The sequence below is a fragment of the Nomascus leucogenys genome, chromosome 11 (genome assembly GCF_006542625.1).
Source record: "Nomascus leucogenys isolate Asia chromosome 11, Asia_NLE_v1, whole genome shotgun sequence".
Classification (NCBI taxonomy): Eukaryota; Metazoa; Chordata; class Mammalia; order Primates; family Hylobatidae; genus Nomascus; species Nomascus leucogenys.
The window spans coordinates 81405061-81425676 of record NC_044391.1 but is presented as its reverse complement, the minus strand read 5'-3'; the positions used below and the strand labels follow the sequence as shown (position 1 = coordinate 81425676).

Genomic DNA, 20616 nt, shown 5'->3' with positions numbered 1-20616 from the left:
GCATGTAGAACACTGCCTTGCACACGATAAGTGCGCAATGAAGAGCTGTTGACTAAGTACGTGAACACAGGAAATATGAACGCGCTGCTTAAAATGTTTCCTCTAAATGCTGTCCACAGTAGGAAACACTAATAGGGCTTTTCAACTGAAATCTTCTGTGGAACTCACATATGTTCAAAAGGAAAAAAGGGTCTGCTTTGATTGAATGAGGAGGGCTACCACACCCCACCTGGATGCTCTATTCTCCTATTATCCCAGCCCCAGCACAGCCTCTCAGGAAAGCTCTGTGGAAACGAAGCTCTAGGACCCTGCAGACCCCACTCACTCTGCAGACTAGAGCTTGAAAAGCTCTAAAGACCGTAAAAATGGCTCTTTCACAGTAGCAGCAAAGCAGTATTCTGCTCCTGGCTCCATGACTGTACTGATTTCCAGACCTCAGTCCACTCCACTTGGGGTTCAGCTACAACATGAATTTCATTCTTATCTGGGTTAATATCCTAGTCCACTTAGCAACCTATAATCGATAGCTAACATGGATGAAATTATAAAAATTTAGAGGCTGCAAGACTCAGTAAGATACATAAAATGACATGCCTAATTACTAATATCTTTTTACTTTAATTTTAACAGAGTGGGCTTAAGTATACAATTAAAATGAGAAAAACTGAACTCTCATGATTATGTATATATACATACAAATTAATATATTTGTACTAGTAATATAGTAATGATATACATACACATGTATATACACATACATTGATAATATATTATCTTTTGGAGAAAGGCACCTCAAAATTCAGGATGGAAATTTCCCAACAAAACAACAGCAACAAGGAATAGTACTGAGAATACTAAAAGACCATTCCATTCCTCTACCTGCTAGCTCCTTTTTTGTCATAAGTGTTCTCTAATAAGCACTATACAGAGAGAAGAGATAGAACATTTGCTCCTGAAACATGAATGCAAGAGGTTGAGGGCAGTTCTCAGTGGTGGTGACATCACTGTGCACCCTCCCTAAAGAAGCTCAGCACGTAGATAAGCTCGTAGCCCAAACCCTTTCCAGATGGAGCTGTGCCACCATTTTTCAGGATAGCTTGTGCCAGCTTAAAATATCTGAGAGTTTCCTATTATGTGTGGCATCACTGATCTGTGAAACTTTCTAGAGTTTTGCTACTCAAAGTGTGTTCTCCAAGCAGATTATCAACAGCACTGGGAGCTTTCTAGAAATGTAAGCCCTCCAGTCCCACTCCAGAACCACTGAATCAGAAATTGCATTTAAAAAAAAAAGAGACCCCTAGGATTTTTGAATATAACTTAAAGTGTAGAAGGGTTGCTCTAGAACTTGAAAAAAATGTCATTATCAGCCATTATCCCTCTATTTCAAACCACATTTCCAGGCAGGGTGGCAAGACCTTGACTACATGCTTGGGATCAACACTGTAATTAATTTCACTTCCATGTGGTCCAAATGAATATAGGAATGGAAAACACAAAATAAAACACCACCTTGGCAGAGACTTGAACTGAATGTAATGCCTGATGGTTTGGCAGTGGCTTGCAAATGGGGAGACAGCCACTCCTATCCTTCTATGGGGATTGTCTCTGGTACCTCCTCTGCTGCTGCCCTGTCTAGAATGAACTGTCCATGCATAAGATGGGCCCAGATACTAGTGCTCTCCCTTAGAAAACCTACTCACAGTCACTTAGAATCCCTGAGGTTGAAAAAGCCTCTTCCCACTTGCTGCTCTGAATTTCAAGGACTAGCATGAAGAGCTTCAGTTTCCTGTTGAGCCATGATCTGAATTGAAAGGCACATTGCTCACGTGAGTTAATGCTTTTAAATGATCATTATCAGCCATTGGTGGAAATTATTAACTCTGAGAACACTGACCACATTACTGGGAGATCACTTATGCACTGTCAAAAGATTTTCCTATTCATACATGGAAACTTGATTTCATCCTGATTAACCCTTCATCTCCCACTGCATTCTCCTCAGTCTTAACATCCATATTCCATTTACTAGGTTTATAACCTCTTTTCAAATAATTTTTTCTTCTGTGCAAAGTTCATCTAAATTTGGTTTGCTTTTCAATTAAAGTATTCTGATAGCTAGAAAAGCCATGAAAATATGCAGGCCATTTAAAGTACTTTGCTGTATAGATTTTTTAAAAATTAAAATAATGGCATTAAAAGTGTGGGGTGCAGAGGTGGCAGTGTTGGGAGTAGACAGAGTGTCACACAATTTCCTACATCTAAAAGATCGTGGGCCATAGTTGTAAATCTTCCTGTCCAACTAAAACTGAGCACGAGAAACTCAACTACGGTCACCCTGATGACCATCGCACAGCTTCCAAGTGGAACCAATTTTAATGTCCTCATTATGTTTCTCTGTGTGTTCTTTCCCCATTAATGGCTTTCCTACACTGATTGTCACTTAGGCCTCTCTGATGGTTGTTTTCTTTTGAATTCAAGCAGTTTTATCAAATTACTTTCTATTTCAGGAAGCTTGGTAGTTTCTGATGCTTCTATATAGTGCACAGGGGAATACTAAGTACACCAAGATTTCAAACTTTCCCTTGTTATAGAGAATATAAATAAATAATGGGATATGACTTCAATGGGATAGGGCTCTATTAATGTTGGGCTTCTGTATGTAAAATTGTGATTAGTTCCCCAAGATTTTATATATTTGTGTGTATGTATGTGCACGAATAGGGGGTCTCTACTTTCGAACAAGCATCAATGCAATGTGATATTTTCCATAGAGATGCCCCATTTCCTTCCCACCCCCCATCACCACCATCCTTTCCAAGAATAAATACTAGACCTTTGGATTAAAATATGTTTCACATATGTACTTCTTAAAATCACTCGAAGTCTGAATCATGAAGTTTGAGGCCCAAGTGCTACTTTAAATAGAAATGATGTGCGTGTACTAAATTTCTATTTCAGATCAGGCCCACAATGAAGCCCTGCTAATTTTTTTTTTCCATGTGGGGCTCTTATCTTTGTGCTCCTTTTGTGGTAAAGCATATAAATTAGATTTTCAGATATCTGAGCTAAAAAAAAAAATGCATATAAATTTATCTCCAAAATTATTTTATTGATTTCAAAGGTTACTGCCTCTTTGGAAAAACACAACTATATCTCAACAAGGCTGACAACAATTATACTTTAAACAGGCAAAACAATGAAGACCAAGTACTCTTCGGTACTATTAACTATAGAAAAAATATTCCCCATCAAAAAAATCTATAGAATAAAACAGAAAATTGTCTCATTGAACTTATATTTAAACGCCTCCATCAAATAGAGCGCTAAAATGCTTTGAAATTCCCTTTTCCATTCTAATATGTTTTTCCCTGCTGTGGAAGAAACCAGGCTTTAACTGGGTGGAATCTTGAACTCAAATTTGATACCTTGTTTTCTCAATCACAGGAAGAAGGGATTGAGAGACTAGTCCTCACTTGTCCTGGTGTTGATAGGGATAGAATATATTTGCTTTCCTTTGTTAACCATTAATGACCCACTAGAATCTGGGCATAAAAGGCTGTTTACTACTTTCTCCAACAAGAATTTTAAGAATATCATGATGTACTACTTAAACTGATATACTCCCTAGTTTTGTCATGTAAGAGCAACACAGGGTGTCTTTTATTTTATGTGCTGGGTATGGTACCTCAATTGGGCTGAAACATTTGGCCACAGAAAACTTTGATATTCCATGCGGCAGTAAAATTATCCCTCTATAAGGCAGATGGATGTATTAAAACTTTGCAAAACTCATTATAGTAAGAAAGGCTGCTTGGAGATGAGTACTTGCAAAGCACTTGGGGACAGACCATGAGGTTCATCTTGGGAAAATTCTCTGGATGAAGAAGTAGGCTTGGAGGTATTTTCTTAATGCATTGTCTCTGGGAAGGCTGGAATGTCTGTGCATCCCAGTCATTCATTTATTTTGTGCCTTGCACTGCACCCCCAATTCTGGCACACGAGATGTTTAAAGTGCTGGCAACTGGTCAAGAGGCTGAGAAGCCAGGTACATGGACTTCTGAGGTCAGCTTCACCAACTCCTTGTTACAATGTATGGATCTGAGCTTATCTCTGGGGTTACGATGGGAAACCCTGATCCTAGGGACTCAGAACATCAACAATTGCATAAAGTGCAATTCAATCCAACAAACATTTATTGAACACATACGCTGTGTATAAGGCAGAGACTTGTGGAAATTTAAAGAAGGCCCGTTGTCTTCAAGAAGCCTGTTGTCGGCCAGGCAAGATGGCTTACGCCTGTGATCCCAGCACTTTGGGAGGCCGAGGTGGGCAGATCACCTGAGGTCAGGAGTTTGAGACCAGCCTGGCCAATGTGGTGAAAACCGTTTCTACTAAAAATACAGAAAATTAGCTGGGCATGGTGGTGGGCACATGTAATCCCAGCTACTCAGGAGGCTAAGGTGGGAGAATCGCTGGAACCCGGGAGGTGGAGGTTACAGTGAGCCAAGATTGGGCCACAGCATGCCAGCCTGGACGATGGAGCAAGACTCCATCTAAAAAAAAAAAAAAAGAAGCTTGTCGTCTAATGGAGGAGACAGTCCTATATGTAAATAGTTGTAAATGGGTTCTAATGCAAGTAAAAACAAAATGTACTGAGAAGGAGGCATCTGGACTGAGAGATAAACGGGAAAAGTTTACTGAAGGAGGTGGCATTTGAGCCTTGAGAGCTGCATTAGCCTGCAGTGGGTGGGAGCAGGTGGTGTGTGGGTAGGAGACATCTCAGCCTGAGGCATTGCAGCTAAGAACTGATGGCACTGTGAAGGCAGGAGTAAAGGGTCTGGAGCGAGAAGCGTTTCTGCCTAGGGGTCAGAAACAAATGTCGGGCCTTGAAGGCCATGTAGAGGAGTCTGAAATGTATCCTAAGGAACACAGGGAAGCATTAAAGATTTCTGACGGTGCTTCTCATGACCTGGTATGTGTTTGAAGAAGGGACTCTTTATGCTCCCAAGGGAGGAAAAAGATGAGTGTTATTCACACACTATTTTACTTTCTCTTTACTTTCTCAAGTCTCCATTCCCACAGTAGCTAAGAATGTCAGGGTGCGATCTGTATCTGGGGCAGTCATAAGGGAATTTAAGCAATGGCAAGAAAGGTATGAAAGTATGTCATTGTTTTTATGTACACACTTAGCCGAAAACCCCACTCCAGGAAAGAGGGAAAAAATATTTAAGAGCTTTTAAGCAAAACGGACCCTTCGACCTAAACTTGTGCTTTCAAGTTTACAATATTTCTAAGCTGTCTATCAAAAACCATTTAGAAAAATGTGGCCTCTTGAAGGCTGCCAGGCCTGAAGCTGTGGGCAAGTTTCTTTCCTGAAGAGATTGGCTTCCTCCCAAGACTGGAAAATGGAGGACGATAGCTCTATCTTTTAACAGGGCTATGACCACAAATGACAACACATGCCTCAGTAACCTCTTTGCTAACATAAATCCTGTAAAGAAGAAAAGTATATGAAGATGACGATGAGGTGAGCACTTTTAAAAACAAAACAAAACAGCCATGAAAAATTCTGTAGGAGAATTCCTTCTGTTTATTCGTCCTTGGTTTATGTTGTTTAAAGAACAGTGCCTACAAACCCTTGCTCAAACAGGGGTGTTCAGGCTCTTGGTAGCAGTGAAACTCTCTTTTTCAAAACAAATCATCCATTTAGAAAAGCAATGTATAAGAATCCATTGTATTTCTACATATTAGCAAGATACAGCTGGGAAATGAAGTGAGACGGTTTCCCTGGGCCGCTGAACAATCCTCACCGAACCCCTGATGTGCTCAGAAGAAATGACACAAGAGGAACGGGGCTCTTAATTCATGATAACTGACTTGTTTATGCAGAAAGGCAGCCTCCGGCAGGGGACCTGGCAACTCTTATGCCAGGAAGTTAACTGGGAAAGTCTCCATTTCACAGATGAGAAAACTAACAAGAAATAAGGGGATAGATAACCAGCTCACACACAATGAAAACAGTGCAGGTTCATGGTGGGAGGAGGGGAAGGAGTAGGACTGAAAGTCATAAAACAAGAAACCAAAGTGGCATAGAATGTTTACAATGCTTTTTTTTTTTTTTTTTTGAGACAGTCTTGCTCTGTCGCCCAGGATGGAGTGCAGTGGTGCGATCTTGGCTCACTGCAAGCTCCGCCTCCCGGGTTCACACCACTCTCCTGCGTCAGCCTCCCGAGTAGCTGGGACTACAGGCGCCCGCCACCTTGCCCAGCTGATTTTTTGTATTTTTTTTTTTTTAGTAGAGACGGGGTTTCACTGTGTTAGCCAGGATGGTCTCGATATCCTGACCTCGTGATCTGCCCGCCTCGGCCTCCCAAAGTGCTGGGATTACAGGCGTGAGCCACTGCGCCCGGCCTTACAATGCCTTTTTTGTTAGTCAATTTTACAAATAGTAGACATATCCATCTGTACTACTTGAGGACCTATTCTAAGCACTGGGAAAGCAGACAGGACAAAGATAAAATCCCTGCCCTCATGAAGTGAGTGAGGGAGCCAGAAAATAAACAAATAAGTAAAATATGTACTATGATAAATGGTGATAAATAAGTATAAAAATAAATTAGAGAAGCATGATAGAAATATTGGGATAGGCCGTGCGTGGTAGCTCATGCCTGTAATCCCAGCACTTTGGGAGGCCAAGGCGGGCAGATCACCTGAGGTAAGGAGTTCGAGACCAGCCTGGCCAACATGGTGAAAGCCCATCTCTAGTAAAAATGCAAAAATTAGCTGGGCATGGTGGTGGGTGCCTGTAATCCCAGCTACTCAGGAGACTGAGGTAGGAGAATTGCTTGAACCCAGCAGACGGAGGGTGCAGTAAGCTGAGATAGCGCCACTGCACTCTAGCCTGGGCAACAGAGCGAGACTCCATCTCAAAAAAAAAAAAAAGAAATATTGGGATAGAACTGAAGAGCTGGAAGTTTACAGATTACATCCAGATAAGGCTTCACCTAGAAGTGACATCTGAGCAAGGACTCACAGAAAGTGAGAGAGTAATGGATGGGGGTAGAGGTGACAATATAAGGTAAATATCTATAAGATGTAAAATATTAGATGCCTGGTTGAATGTGAATTTCAGATAAACAGTGAACAATATCTTAGTGTATGTCCCAAATGCTGTAGGTTATTTGCTAAATCTGGCAACTCTACACAGTGGGGCAGGGAGGGGGTAGGTACGGCAGGTGGGGGTGCATGCCAGGCAGAAGGAATAGCAGGTGCAGGGCCAGCCCAGCATGGTAGGAAGGTAGTGGAGGAAATCAGGAATGTAGGAAAGGAGTCCAAGAGGAAGCAGGGACGAGCTGATATAAAGCCCTGTGAGGACCTGGATTTTTACTCTGAGCAGGATGATAAACTAAAATTTTTGAGATATGGGACATGATCTGTCTTCAGTTTTATAAGCTCATTTTGGAAACTGTGTTGAAAATAGACTATGGAGTGTGGGCAAGGGCAGGGGTAGGTAGAGCACATAGAAGGCTATTATTGCTGTAATTATGATGACAATAGCAACCACGACAACCATGATGTACATCTATACAAAAGCACCAAAATGTGCACGCAATTTTCAGGGGAATGGCCCCTGAAGCCCCCATTCATGGACTACCCATTAAGAAATCTTGGTATACATCATTTATGAGAGAAAAGGAATCAATATTTCAAATGAATTCTATCAACTGACTAAAAATGCTAAGAAATTTGCTTTTAACCACTGCAATATCATCCTTAAAAAATAAGTAAGTCCTCGTAAAATCGTGGGGAAGTTTCCGAAAGCCATTCAACTGCAGATACCATCAGTGACTACAAACATCAAGCTAAGGACTTAGAGAAAGCACCTTTTCTGAATCCAGTTGCATGTGGTGCCAGCTGGGTTCTAAAATGAAGGTTTCTAAGTGGGATTAAGATTTGGCTTCAAGGTTAATGTTTCTGTTTTTGCTGAGCTATGTATAAAGAGAGAGCACTTCAAAAGAACATACACATGTAGGTAGTTCTACTATAAAATCCCATGCAGATGCAAAATCTACTGACCATTATTACCCAACCCCTACACTTAATTTTATTGTAGAAATAAGCAATAAATACTTCAAAACTATTAAACACATAATGACACTGTTATATATTGCAGCTTAAGTAAAATAAAATCAATTTATCTTCCTTTGGAAGAAGCAGAATGCTAATATAACCCCTTCTCTCCAGATGAAATTGCTGATATTTGACTAATTTTCAACCTACAAAAACAATGCTTTTATGTTCAACCTAATGAAAAGACATAGGGAATAATCTTATAGTAGTTTGCCCTTCAAAAATAAATAGCTTCTTTGAAAAGAGAGTTATTTTAATTATTATAGTAATTCAATCACCTGGAGCCATGCCATGAGTAGATTAGGCTCTCTATAGATACTTGACATCCCCTACCCTCAAGTTCTGTATTATGTGTAAGTGACATGTTGGTTTTTTTCTCAGCATCTCTGACCCCTTTCTCGTGGAAAGAATTACTGTGAAGCATGAAGCTCAATATTTAGGATCTACGGCCCTAAATGTACCATAAAATGAAAATACTATGAAATAAATCTATAAGTACAAATTTCTAGTTATTAAGCAAGACAAAGTATGTAAATACATTTCATAGGCACACGTTACTTAGCTGAGAAACCACTGCCTTGAGTCTTGTGAAATGTACTATTTTGCCTGCACATATTTACCACTGTGAAATCTGACCTTATGAGAAACGCTTGTCTCAGGTAACCTACCTCACACAAGGAAGAGGCATTAAGTTAGAGAATTGGTCTCTCAGAGCTTCTAAACTCAGTCAGTTGAGTAACATCCCAATATTAACTCTCCAGGATTTGGGCCAGCCATGCCTGCTGCTGCAAAGAGCAATTTCTCTGAGAACATTCTTGCTGTCTGTTTTCAACAAAAATACTTTCAATGTTGCCTCAACAGTCCAAGTCCTACCAAGGAGTTACTAAACACTCTAGAGCTGATCTTTTGAAATTGTCTAAGTGTTTAATTCATAACTCCAGTAGCAAATTAGCATACAAATGAATATGCATTACTAAGATTTTTCTATTTGGAGTTTTTGATGCATGTTGATACTTTAATGCTTATTTACCAACCATTTAAAACAACATACTAGTAAAAATAAGTTCGGAAAGACACACAAGTGCAACTTTAAACATCATGTGCATACTGGCTGATTTTTGAAAATTTCTAAGATTATCAATCGCGACTATCTATTTACATAATTTCTTAAAGACAGTCCTAAAAGCTGGATGTGAAGCAACTCACATCCTATGCAACGAGCAAAAGTACGTTTTTCAATGTTATCGATGTGAGATTCCAGATTTTCCTCTGAAATTCCCTTAAATTCAAATTACAGTCCAAAGCAATTCCTCTTATTTGCAGACGTACAGAATATGCAAAGCACAGATCACCTCCGTGAATTTCACAAATGCTTTAAAGGCCAAGGAAGCAGTGTTTTCTGCCCCATTACTCCCCAGAAAACCTAATTACAATTCAGATACTGTATGTGATGAAGGCCAGGCGCGGAAGATGGCAAAATCCCTTGAATATCCGGAAAGAGGCAACCTGCTGCTTTGGAAGAGGAAGGCCTCCTCTCCCAAAGGATGCCGGCCTCAGAATCAGGCTTTACATTTTACCTGATACGAGCAGTTATCCTGATGTACCATCTCAGTGCATCCTAGGGCGCAGACCCCAACGCAGGACTGCTGAGCGAGGCTGCGGAGAGCAGGCGCGGAGCATCCACCGGAGGGAGGAGAGAACGCCCTGGTAAGGCAGGGGCTCCCCGCAGATTAAAATGGATGCTGTTTCGCTGATCAACCTGCGCAGTGGCACTGCCTGTGCCGGGAAGGGCGCAGCTAGCGAGCTGAGCTGCTCTCCAGCCCTCCGAAACCAGTGAGGCAGGCTTAGGAACATGGAGCTGGGACCAGGCTGGGGGAGGGGGCGCTCATCACCCGCACAATCAGCCAATTATATTATAGGCACAAAGAAAAGGATCAGTCTGGAGCTGGTGTGACCTTCTGGTGCTTTATGAAGGCAGTTAACTGATGTGGAAACATTCTAGTCCTCATTAACGAGAAAAAGGCCAGCGAGGGAGAGGGAGAGAGACAGACACAAATCAATGTTGCAGTTGAACATTTCTAACCTCCGGCATCATCCTTCCTGCCCACTAATGCTGCTTGGCTGGTGCTTATCAAAAAAAAAAAAAAAAAAAAAAAAAGGCCTTAAAGATAATTTTAGAACTTTTAACATGCTAAAGGGAGAACAATCCATTCTGAATACCAACAATGAAAGGATGTTTTTCTATGTTGAGTTTTTGAAGTGTTTGTCAACTTTATAACTAAAAGGTCTTTACGCTTTAAAAGGATTATTTTGTAATTCTTTAAATTCCCCGCTTATTTGTGGCTCCTAGCTTCTTTTTAAGTAAAATAGAAATAAGATACAATAATTGCTGTTATAAGTTTTTTTAGGGAGAGAACTTATTAAAATATTAAAGTCGCTATAATTTATTTCATGAAAACTAAACTCTTAATTGGAAGTTTTTTCTTTTTAATGTAAGGCTTTGTACATATATTATTACCCAATGCTGTGACTTGTGCATTGGGTAGTGCAGCACATACAATTCTTGGAACAGACCCGTCCTCCCTGAGAGAGAGTAATTCTGGACTTGCGGACAATACTCAAAGGAAATACAAGTCAGACAACACACGTTTCTGGGAAAAAACTGGGGCCAGTTTCTGAATGGCTTCAGGGCCACTTTAGGACTTGGGGATACACAAAAAGAAAAAACTGGGCTGTAAATTAATTCTTCAAGCTAATGTAATGAGAAAATTAAGGGGGAAAAGTTAAATAAAATTTTCTTATTTATATTCCTCAGTTGCCACAGGCAATTAGTTTTGTTGTTTCTTTTCTTTTTTTTCTTCTTTCTTTTTTTTTTTTGGAGACGGAGTCTCACTCTGTTGCCCAGGCTGGAGTGCAGTGGCGAGATCTGAGCTCACTGCAAGCTCTGCCTCCCGGGTTCACGTCATTCTCCTGCCTCAGCCTCCCGAGTAGCTGGGACTACAGGCGCCCACCACCATGCCTGGCTAATTTTTTTGTATTTTTTTAGTAGAGACGGGGTTTCACCACGTTAGCCAAGATGGTCTTGATCTCCTGACCTCGTGATCTGCCCGCCTTGGCCTCCCAAAGTGCTGGGATTACAGGTGTGAGCCACCACACCCAGCCCATGTTGTTTCTTAATAAAATAGCTCTGAGTACATAAATGGTACTTAACAAAAATGTGACTGAATTTAAACCATCAAATTAAAAAATCAATAGGGACATTATTTTTAAGCTATTTTAGTATCTATCTGTCCTATGTTCTATTTATGTAGCCGTCTCAAAAACTCTTCCTCTTCCCATGAACCACACAGTTTCACTGTGCTACTGACAGAGAAAACAAGTACTTTTTGCATGAGAAATGGAATTGACATGTTTGACAAGTTTTTATATCAAGCACTCTCTTAAAAAACGGTGGGAGTTTGCGTTAGGATTATTTGCTAATGTAATTTTAATAACTTCATCTGTTTTGTGGAATGAGAAAAACCTATTTTTATAGATATTCTTAATTTTTACTATTTGAGGTTCAAGCAGGAGCAAAGCCTGCTATTGCTATCTCAATTCGACTTCCTTGACGCACTCACAAGCACACTCACTTCAGCCTTGCTAGTGAGGAGAACGAAAAGATGGCCCTGAAAACTCAACCCCTGGTATCCTCAGAGGCTTCAATTTCAGCAGCAGGTTCAAAGGAAAAGTACTCTGGAGACTTACCCTGCAGAAGCTCACTGCCCTTACCCTTCCTAGTCCAGGAGAGGGGTGGGCCACATAACAAGTGCAGGACTTTCTAGGCCTGCTCACTGGCTGCACAATGAAAGCTTGATGAATGAAGCAGAAGCCTGGGGGTAGGGAATGAGTCAAGGTGAAGAAAAGAAGATGGAAACTTGTCAGGGATAAGAAACAATAAACAATACACCCCCATCCTAAAACTCCATTCTTTTCTCAGAGACTTCTGTGTTGAGTGCCTTGCAATATAACCACCCAACGAGGTTCTGGAATTCTTTTTTTTTTTTGAGCGGGGAATGGAATCTCACTCTGTCACCCAGACTGGAGTGACGTGATCGGCTCACTGCAACCTCTGCCTCCCAGGTTCAAGCAATTCTTCCGCCTCAGCCTCCCGAGTAGCCGGGACTACAGGCGCGCACCACCACGCCTGGCTAATTTTTGTATTTTTAGTAGAGGCACGGTTTCACCTTGTTGGCCAGGCTGGTCTCGAACTCCTGATCTCGGGTGATCCAACCGCCTTGGCCTACCAAAATGTTGGGATTACAGGCCTGAGCCACCGTGTCCGGCCAAGGTTCTGGAATTCTAAATATGAGCAAAGAAGAGCAGGCCAAAGGAAAAAAGTTCACTTTGCAAGGTAGCAGATAAGATGAAGTGGAAATCTTATGCTGAATATAAAAAACACTTTCCAAGACAGAACAGCTCTAACTTCAAAGGCAGTTAAAACCTTACTCAAGTTACTACCTTGATAATCTATGACCCTAAGACTCAGGAACATGTTTCCAAGCTGTGCAAAACTTAAAAAGGTGCTTCCTGGACTCTGTCTCTTCTCAAAACTGAAGACACTGGGATATATTACATAAGCTCCCAAAGACATTTATCATGTGTTGTTAAAAAAAAAAAAAAGGCTAAACATGATTCCACTCTTGACAGTTGCTGTTCCATAAATAGTGGAAGTGACTCAGAGGTGGCTCTAGGGAGAACAGATCTCTGACAATTGTATCCCAAATCCTGTCAAAAAAAACTCTCCCAAGAGGTATAAACAAGATGAAAAAAATGAATATATTAGACAGGCTTCTCTTTATAGTCGTTCATTGGAAACAACTTTGTGTTATAATTTGAAGTATGATTTGCTAGTGCAAAAAACTTTAAACAGAAACCAGCTGTTCCAAGAACACTTAAGCTAGAATAGTTTACCAAACTGCAGTTACATTTGTTATCTTTAACTAAAAAATACTGATGAACTTTTTATGTGAAGCATAGTCTTTGTAGCACAGGGATTATTTTTTTTCTTCTCAGATCTTCACAGCTTCCCTTCCCATAAAAAGTATTGAGTTTCAAATTTAGATGGGACCTCAAGAGATCATTTAGCCTGACACTGTTATTGTTCAGATATGGAACAAGGGTCTAAGAAAGTTGTGCATGCCCAACAACAAAAAGGCATCAAAGCAAGGAAAACAAAGAAAGTAACATGATTTTCTGGGTTCATACCAAATGAATGTGTTCCATAGAAAACAACGCTCCTGTGGTCTGAATGTTGTGCCCTCAAACTTCCTATGTTGAAATCTAATCACCAGTATGATGGTATTAAAAGGTGGGGCCACTGGGGGGTGATTAGGTCATGAGGGTGAAGCCCTCACAAATGGGATCCATGCCCTTTTTAAAAGAGGCCCAAGAGAGCTGCCTTGCCCCTTCTGCTGTGTTGAAGACACAGTGAGAAGATGCCATTGCCATCTATGAATCAGGAAACGGGGCCTCACGAGACACCAAATCTGCTGGTGCCTTAATCTTGGACTTCTCAGTCTTCAGAACTCTAAGAAATACATTTCTGTTGTTTATAAGCTACCCAGTTTATGATATTTTATTATAGCAGCCCTAACAGACTAAGACGAATACTAACTGAGGACCCACTAGACTTGGAGAAATAAACCCCTTTTGACTGAGCCAAATGAGGCTGCTCTTGAAATCAAAATATATCATAAAGTAAGAGTGAGGCTGCAGTGTGAGTCTACCTAAAACTCAATTCAAGGTATGTTTTAAGGGAAGAAAAATTAGATTATTTCCTTATTAAAATATTGTTTCTGCCACCTACAAACTATTGTGTCTTTAAATCCAGAAAAGCATTTTTTTTTTTCAATTGTGGCAATTAGCAACAACAGAATGAAAGGGGGTTTTGGCAATAAATATAACAGTAAAAAGTTACATCCTCAGGCCCTCGAGCATATAGTTTTGAAAGTGAATAGCCTGGGTCAGGAACTGACCCGGAAGGGGCATAGGAAACTTTCTGGCATAAGCTGTGTGAGTTGATTAAGTGTTTGGCTATACAGGTGTGTATATTTGTTAATACACATTGAATAAAACATTAAGATAGGTGCATTTCTTTGTACATAAAATTTACCCCAAAAGAATAAACAAGAATAAACATGAACTCAAATTGATGATATGCAAGCTAAAGTATTTAGGGCACTTACTGATGTCTGCAACTTACTTTGAAGTACATCAAGTAAATGAGAGGAATTGATAGATGGGTAGATGGATAGGTCAGTGGAGAGCTGTGACAAAGCAAGTTTATTAAATATCAATTGTTGAATCTAAGTGGTGCAGCAATGGGTATTTGTGGAAAAAAGTCCACTTGAAAGTCAACTCTTGCACTTAACTCTCACGGCTTATGCCAGGAAGTTTCCTATGCCCCTTCCAGTCAGTTGCTGACCCCAGTTACTCACTTTTGAAACTGTATGCTCAGATGGCCTGAGGATATGACTTTTTACCACTATATTTATTATCCAAAACCCCTTCCATTCTGTTCTTACTATTCTGTTCAAATTGAAATGTTAGAAAAAATGAAGTATTGGGGGTGGGAAAGATGAGCAGGGAAGTCACCATCTTAAGTAATAACTTTTAAGCTTTTCCTCAGGAAATTGGAGAAAGCAAGTAGACATATAGCTTAAGTTGTACTTCTTTACTGGGCAATGAAAGAAAAGGAATGATGAGAAAAATTAATACTGTGGATATTGGGGAAACTAGGTCCTTGAATGCCCCACCCAAAGAATTACTTGTCACTACAGGTTGAGTAAACCTTATACACAATGCTTGGGACCAGAAATGTCCTGGATTTTGGAATATCTGCATATACATAATGAAACATCTTAGGGATGGTACCCAGGTCTAAACATGAGATTCATTTTTGTTTCATATGCACCTCATACACATAACCTGAAGGTAATTTTATACAATATTTCAAAATAGTTTTGTACATGAAACAAAGTTTTGACTTCATTTTGACTGCAACTGTCACATGAGGTCAGGTGTGGAATTTTCCACTTGTGGCATCATGTCAATACTCAAAAAGTTTGGGACTTTGCAGCATTTCAGATGTCAGCTTTTGGGCTTGGGGAATGCTCAACCTGTATTGTTGCCACCAACAAAACTGGCATCATCTACAGACAATAAACCTTTAAAAATGCTTCGCAGAAACACAAAGTGTTTTCCTCAACATCTTCCTTGATTTTTGTAGTTGAAAGAAGCTCCTACCATGAGCCATGTGAAGTAGTGTTTCTGCCCTCAAGAAGTTTGGTAAGAGAAATGAGGCAGTACACAAATGACTAGATATGACGAAGATAAGTTAAATGCCTCCAAATATTTTGTTTGCTCACTAGAAATTCAAGAGAAGAAGAGAACACTCAGCTAAAGTGAACCAGGAGACTGCAACAATCTTGTTCATTTGGTTATTCACTTATTTAATGTCTGTATTTTGTAGATCTAGATTAATGTGAATTTCCTTAGAACTTGCATCTTGGTTGGTTTACTCAGTGCTATATCCCCAATGTCTGACATAGTACCTGGTTCTCAATAAATACTTTGAAACAATTGAATAAATGAATATGACCCTCATGGTAACATGATGAAATGGGAGTAATGTAAAACAGCTCTTAAGTACTCAGGAAAGGAAGAGAAATGGATGTTTTCTTCTCCTAAATAAGAACAACATCAACCGTCCAAGGAATACAGTCCTTTGGAGGATAGAGGAGATCATGGCAATGGAAGGGCAAAGACAGAGGGATGCATCCCAAGACACCAAAAAAGGAACTGATGGCACTTAGGCAGTGAGCTACATGGGGGAGTGAGCAAGATAAGGAATTGTGAGGTTTTGAGACCATTACTGGAGTAAAACTGGTGCTGTGAAAAGAAACAGGGAAGTTAGCAGAAGGAACTGATTCTGAGGGGGTTGGGGTACAGTAAGGAGGTTTAAATTTTCATCATAAAATTCGCCGTTGAAGGTGTAAGAGGCAGCTGGGGCTTAAGAGAGATCAGGATGACAGGTAGAATTTGGGGGTCTTTTGCACAGAGAGGATAGTTGAAGCTGTAAAAATGAATTAGATTAAGGGAGAGATTGTAGAGACAGAACTAAAGAGAAACAAAGACATCACTGTAGAAGGCACAATAATGTCCCCTATCTCCTGGGTCAAATGTCTACAACCTAATCCCCAAGCGGCAAGGCAAAATTACGATAAGCAGCTGCCTTTGAGATGGGGAAAGTAGCCTGGTTATCCAGATGAGCTCAATGTAATAATCACAAGGGTCTTATAAAGTAAGAGTCGGGGAGGTATAAGAGGAAGAACCAGAGATGGCAGTATGAGAAAGTCTTGGTCCAATGTTGTTGTTGGCTTTGAAGATGGAAGAAGAGGCCACAAGCCAAGGAAGGTGGGCTGTCCCTAGAAGATGGAAAAGGCAAGGAAACTGACTTTTCTCTAGAGCCTCCAGAAAGAATGCAGCTCAGTGGACACCTTGATTTTAGTCCAGTGAGACCCACTTAGGACTTCCGACTTTTGGTATTATAATACCAATAAATTTGTGTAGATTTAAGCCACTAAATTTGGAAGACTTTGTTACAGCAGAAATAGAAAACTAACTCAGTAGTCCCTCCTTATCCATGGGGGATACATTCCAAGGCCCCTAGCAGATGCCTGAAACTGAAGATAGTACTGAACCTTATACATACTATGTTTTTCCCATACGTACATATCTGTGATAAAGTTTAATTTATAACTTAGGTGCAGTAAGAGATTAACAACGATAACGGGTAATAAAATAGAACAATTATAACAATATACTTTAGTAACAGTCATGTGAATGTGGTCTTGCTCTCAAAATAGCTTAATATTTTCAGACCACAGTTGACCGATGGTAACTGAAACTAAGGAAAATGAGACTACAGATAAGGGTAGGAAGCCCATACTTAGAGGGCAAGGGGATGCAAAGGAGACATGGTCAACAAAGTGAGAGGAGAATGAAAACTAACACAGTGAGAAGTGGCAAAAAGAGAGGGAATGCTGACAGAGCCTAGTTTCTTCAAATACTGCAGGGACGTGGAGGAGGAAAACAACCAGAAGCCATTAATTTGGACTATTAGGAAGTCATGAGTTATGCTGAGGGAATAATTTCAGTAGTCGTGCATTAGGAGTGGAAGCTGGGTGGTTGTGGCTAAGAAGTTGAGGGGCTGAGTTGAGAGTTTGTGAACAAGTTTGTTAATAAATCAGAGCATTAGGGTGGTAGCTTGGAGAGGTTGCCGATGTAGCTGATGTTTAAGATGTGGGAGACTCAAATGTCTAGGTGGGCAGCAGGAAAGGAGCCAGCAAAGGGAGAAACTGATGAAGGTGAATAGAAAATAAGGGCCAGGTACTGGAAGAACTGGGTCAGGAGTGTCTGGCAGGCATTTATTCAGTCTTGGGACTGAAAATATGGTGAGAAAAATTACAAAGAAATGTTGAGTAAAGAGGAATTGTGGTGGCGATAGGGGAAGGTACAGGAGCACAGATGGCTGGGTGGCCTTGATCTGGTCCCTAAAGCTGCTTGGTTGGAGCTGCTGCAGGTTAAAACCTCTAGGGCAAGGACATGGAATCAGAGGCTGCACCAGTAAGAAGAAAGTATTTCCAAGAGATTTTGTAAGGGCTTTGTTGTATTATTTGACAACAGTCAATTCTGCTACAGATGATCAAGAAAAAGAAGATGGATGAAACTCATAAACGTGTGTTAAGTATAGATAATGACTATGTAGTAGCTTATAAGACACAGGTGAAATGTATGTGTTAGATTTAGATAATGAGTAAGTAAACAGACATACAATCATTCCCCCTTATCTATGGTTTTGCTTTTCAAGGTTTTAGTTACCTGTAGTCAACCATGGTTTGAAAATATTAAATGGAAAATTCCAGAAATAAACAATTCATAAGTTTTAAATTCTGTGCCATTCTTCCCAGGATGTGAATCCTCTCTTTGTCCAGCATATCCATGCTGTGGACACTCTACACCCATGAATCACTAAGTAGCTGGCTCAGTATCAGCTTGACTGTCTTGGTATCATAGTGCTTGTTTTCAAGTAACCCTTACTTTACTTAATAATGACCTCAAAGTGCAAGAGCCATGATGCTGGCATATTGTTATAATTATTCTATTTTATGATTAGTTATTATTGTGAATCTTTTACTGTACCTAATTTATAAATTAAACTTTATAATAGGTATGTATAGGAAAAAACCATAATATATTGGGTTTGGGACTATCCACGGTTTCAGGCATCCTCCGAGGGTCCTGGAAAGTATCCCTGACAGGCCAAGGGGGAGATTACTGTAGTCAGAATTCATGAGATGTGGCCGGGCGCGGTGGCTCACGCCTGTAATCCCAGCACTTTGGGAGACCGAGGCGGGCGGATCACGAGGTCAGGAGATCGAGACCATCCTGGCTAACAAGGTGAAACCCCGTCTCTACTAAAAAATACAAAAAAATTAGCCGGGCGAGGTGGCGGGCGCCTGTAGTCCCAGCTACGCGGGAGGCTGAGGCAGGAGAATGGCGTGAACCCCGGGGGACGGAGCCTGCAGTGAGCCGAGATCGTGCCACTGCACTCCAGCCTGGGTGAAAGAGCAAGACTCCTTCTCAAAGAAAAAAAAAAAAAGAATTCATGAGATGTGTTAAATATCAATAAGTAAGTTAGTAACAGATTTGTTAAGCCTAGATCAAGTGTGTAAGTGCCAAGCATAGAAAGGGATGAAAAGACTAAAGAACCGCCTAATATTCATGACACACTAAATAATCTGAGGCACATGAGGCCCTCATTCATTAGATATTACATTGATTTCCCATTGATGACACCCATTCTGGTCCTATGTATCCTCTGCCCGAGAAATGTAAATACAATCCCCAGCTTCTCATCAGGCTAAGAGGCAAGCTACAGAGGAAGCCAGAGGGAACTGGCTCTGTCTCTTACAAAGCAAGTTGTGTGTCACTGGCAGATACCTTGTGTCTAAGTGGAACAGGAATCCTTTCTCAAACCTCAACTGTGGTTCATAACCATATCCTCAACAGGAAAGGCTGTCGTGGCAGAGAGGCTGGACATATAAATATTGCGTTAACTCAAGGTCCCGCCATACTCCTGTGCCATATCCTAAGTATTTCAGCTCGCGTGTCTTTTCCTTGCTTCTTGCCTTGCATTTTAAATAGAGGTAATGAACTGTGTGATCTGAACATCTTAATTTGGCCTGTGACTTCTGGGATAGAATGTCTGGTAGTGTACTTGCAGGCTACTATTGCGTCAAGGTCATTTCCCACACTATAGATGTGGAACAGAAGCCCCAGAAGAGGACAGCTGGTGTCAGGATACTTCTCCACTTCTAACAATATTCTGAGGCCCAAAAATAGAAAGTGAGGGAAGAATAAAAATGAGACAAGTTATAATTTTTTAGCCTTATAATTATAAATAAGAAATTTACCTGAGAGTTTTATAACTTATGTAAATTAATTTACTCAGAAGTTTGGACTATTCTGACCTTGGTTACACTTATATTTATTATTTCACATTATATGAAAAAAATAGTTTCCTGAGAAAATTATTAGTGTGAATCACTAATTGGTTGGCACTTTTTATTCTATTTTCTTAAATACTAGAATTTGCTTTTAAATGAAAATCAATATGAAAACCAACATGCAAAACAATCAAATGTTTCTATCAGGATAAAACTATTCTGAGTTCAAATTTATATTTATGTGTCTCTCAACGAGAACATGATGCTGTTTGTGATACAAAAAAAGAGAAAGCAGAATTTATAGATGTCAGCTACAATCTTATTCCAGATATAGTTTTACATAGAACTAAATGTAAAGCTACATCTGGAATAAGATTTTGTTTGGTTGTGCCACATCAAAAGAATCCTGTTTCACACAAATAAGTAGTTGTAAATGGTAACGGTTCTTTAAATGGATTATGCTGCAATCTCCGCGTATTCTTCATTAAACAAGTCCAGAAACTTAAAAGCAAAGTAGCAAGAAACTTATTCAAAATTGGTTTACTAACAATATATAGCAATTACTCATATTTCTGATTATAAACAAGATAAGACAGAGTACCCAAACTTACAATAGGTCATTAATCTATAACAGGACTTTCTCATTTGATATATTGGGTGTTTGCTCGTCATTGCACAACCGACTGTTAGGCTTGATGAGAGACTGTGCCAAACAGATGTGCCTGATCCTAACCTGGCACTGAACCAAGCTGGGCCTCTGGGCAACTTGCGTAATTTTATTGCTTGGGCATGCACAGGCATGAATGTTTTAGAAAGGCCAGTACAGAGCTACAGAGTTACCACCTTCATGGTCAATGACACATATTTATAAGTTCGTTGATTTTGAGGACTGTGAAAGACTACTTCACCTGGCAGGATAAATATGCTGATGTCG

General features: G+C 40.2%; 1 protein-coding gene across 4 annotated transcripts in view; it reads right to left on the bottom strand.

The window, feature by feature from the left end:
• LOC100602238 (schwannomin-interacting protein 1) overlaps window positions 1-20616 on the bottom strand; it is a 592588-nt gene that overhangs the window by 47062 nt on the left and 524910 nt on the right. The window contains exon 1 of one of the 4 annotated variants that reach the window (XM_003256362.3): window positions 9708-10056. The exons of the other annotated variants lie outside the window; for them this stretch is intronic. Within the exon in view, the coding sequence (XP_003256410.1) occupies window positions 9708-9737 (30 nt within the window). The 5' untranslated portion in view covers window positions 9738-10056. Of the gene's footprint in view, window positions 1-9707; window positions 10057-20616 lie in introns of those variants that run through there. 4 annotated transcript variants of the gene reach the window in all.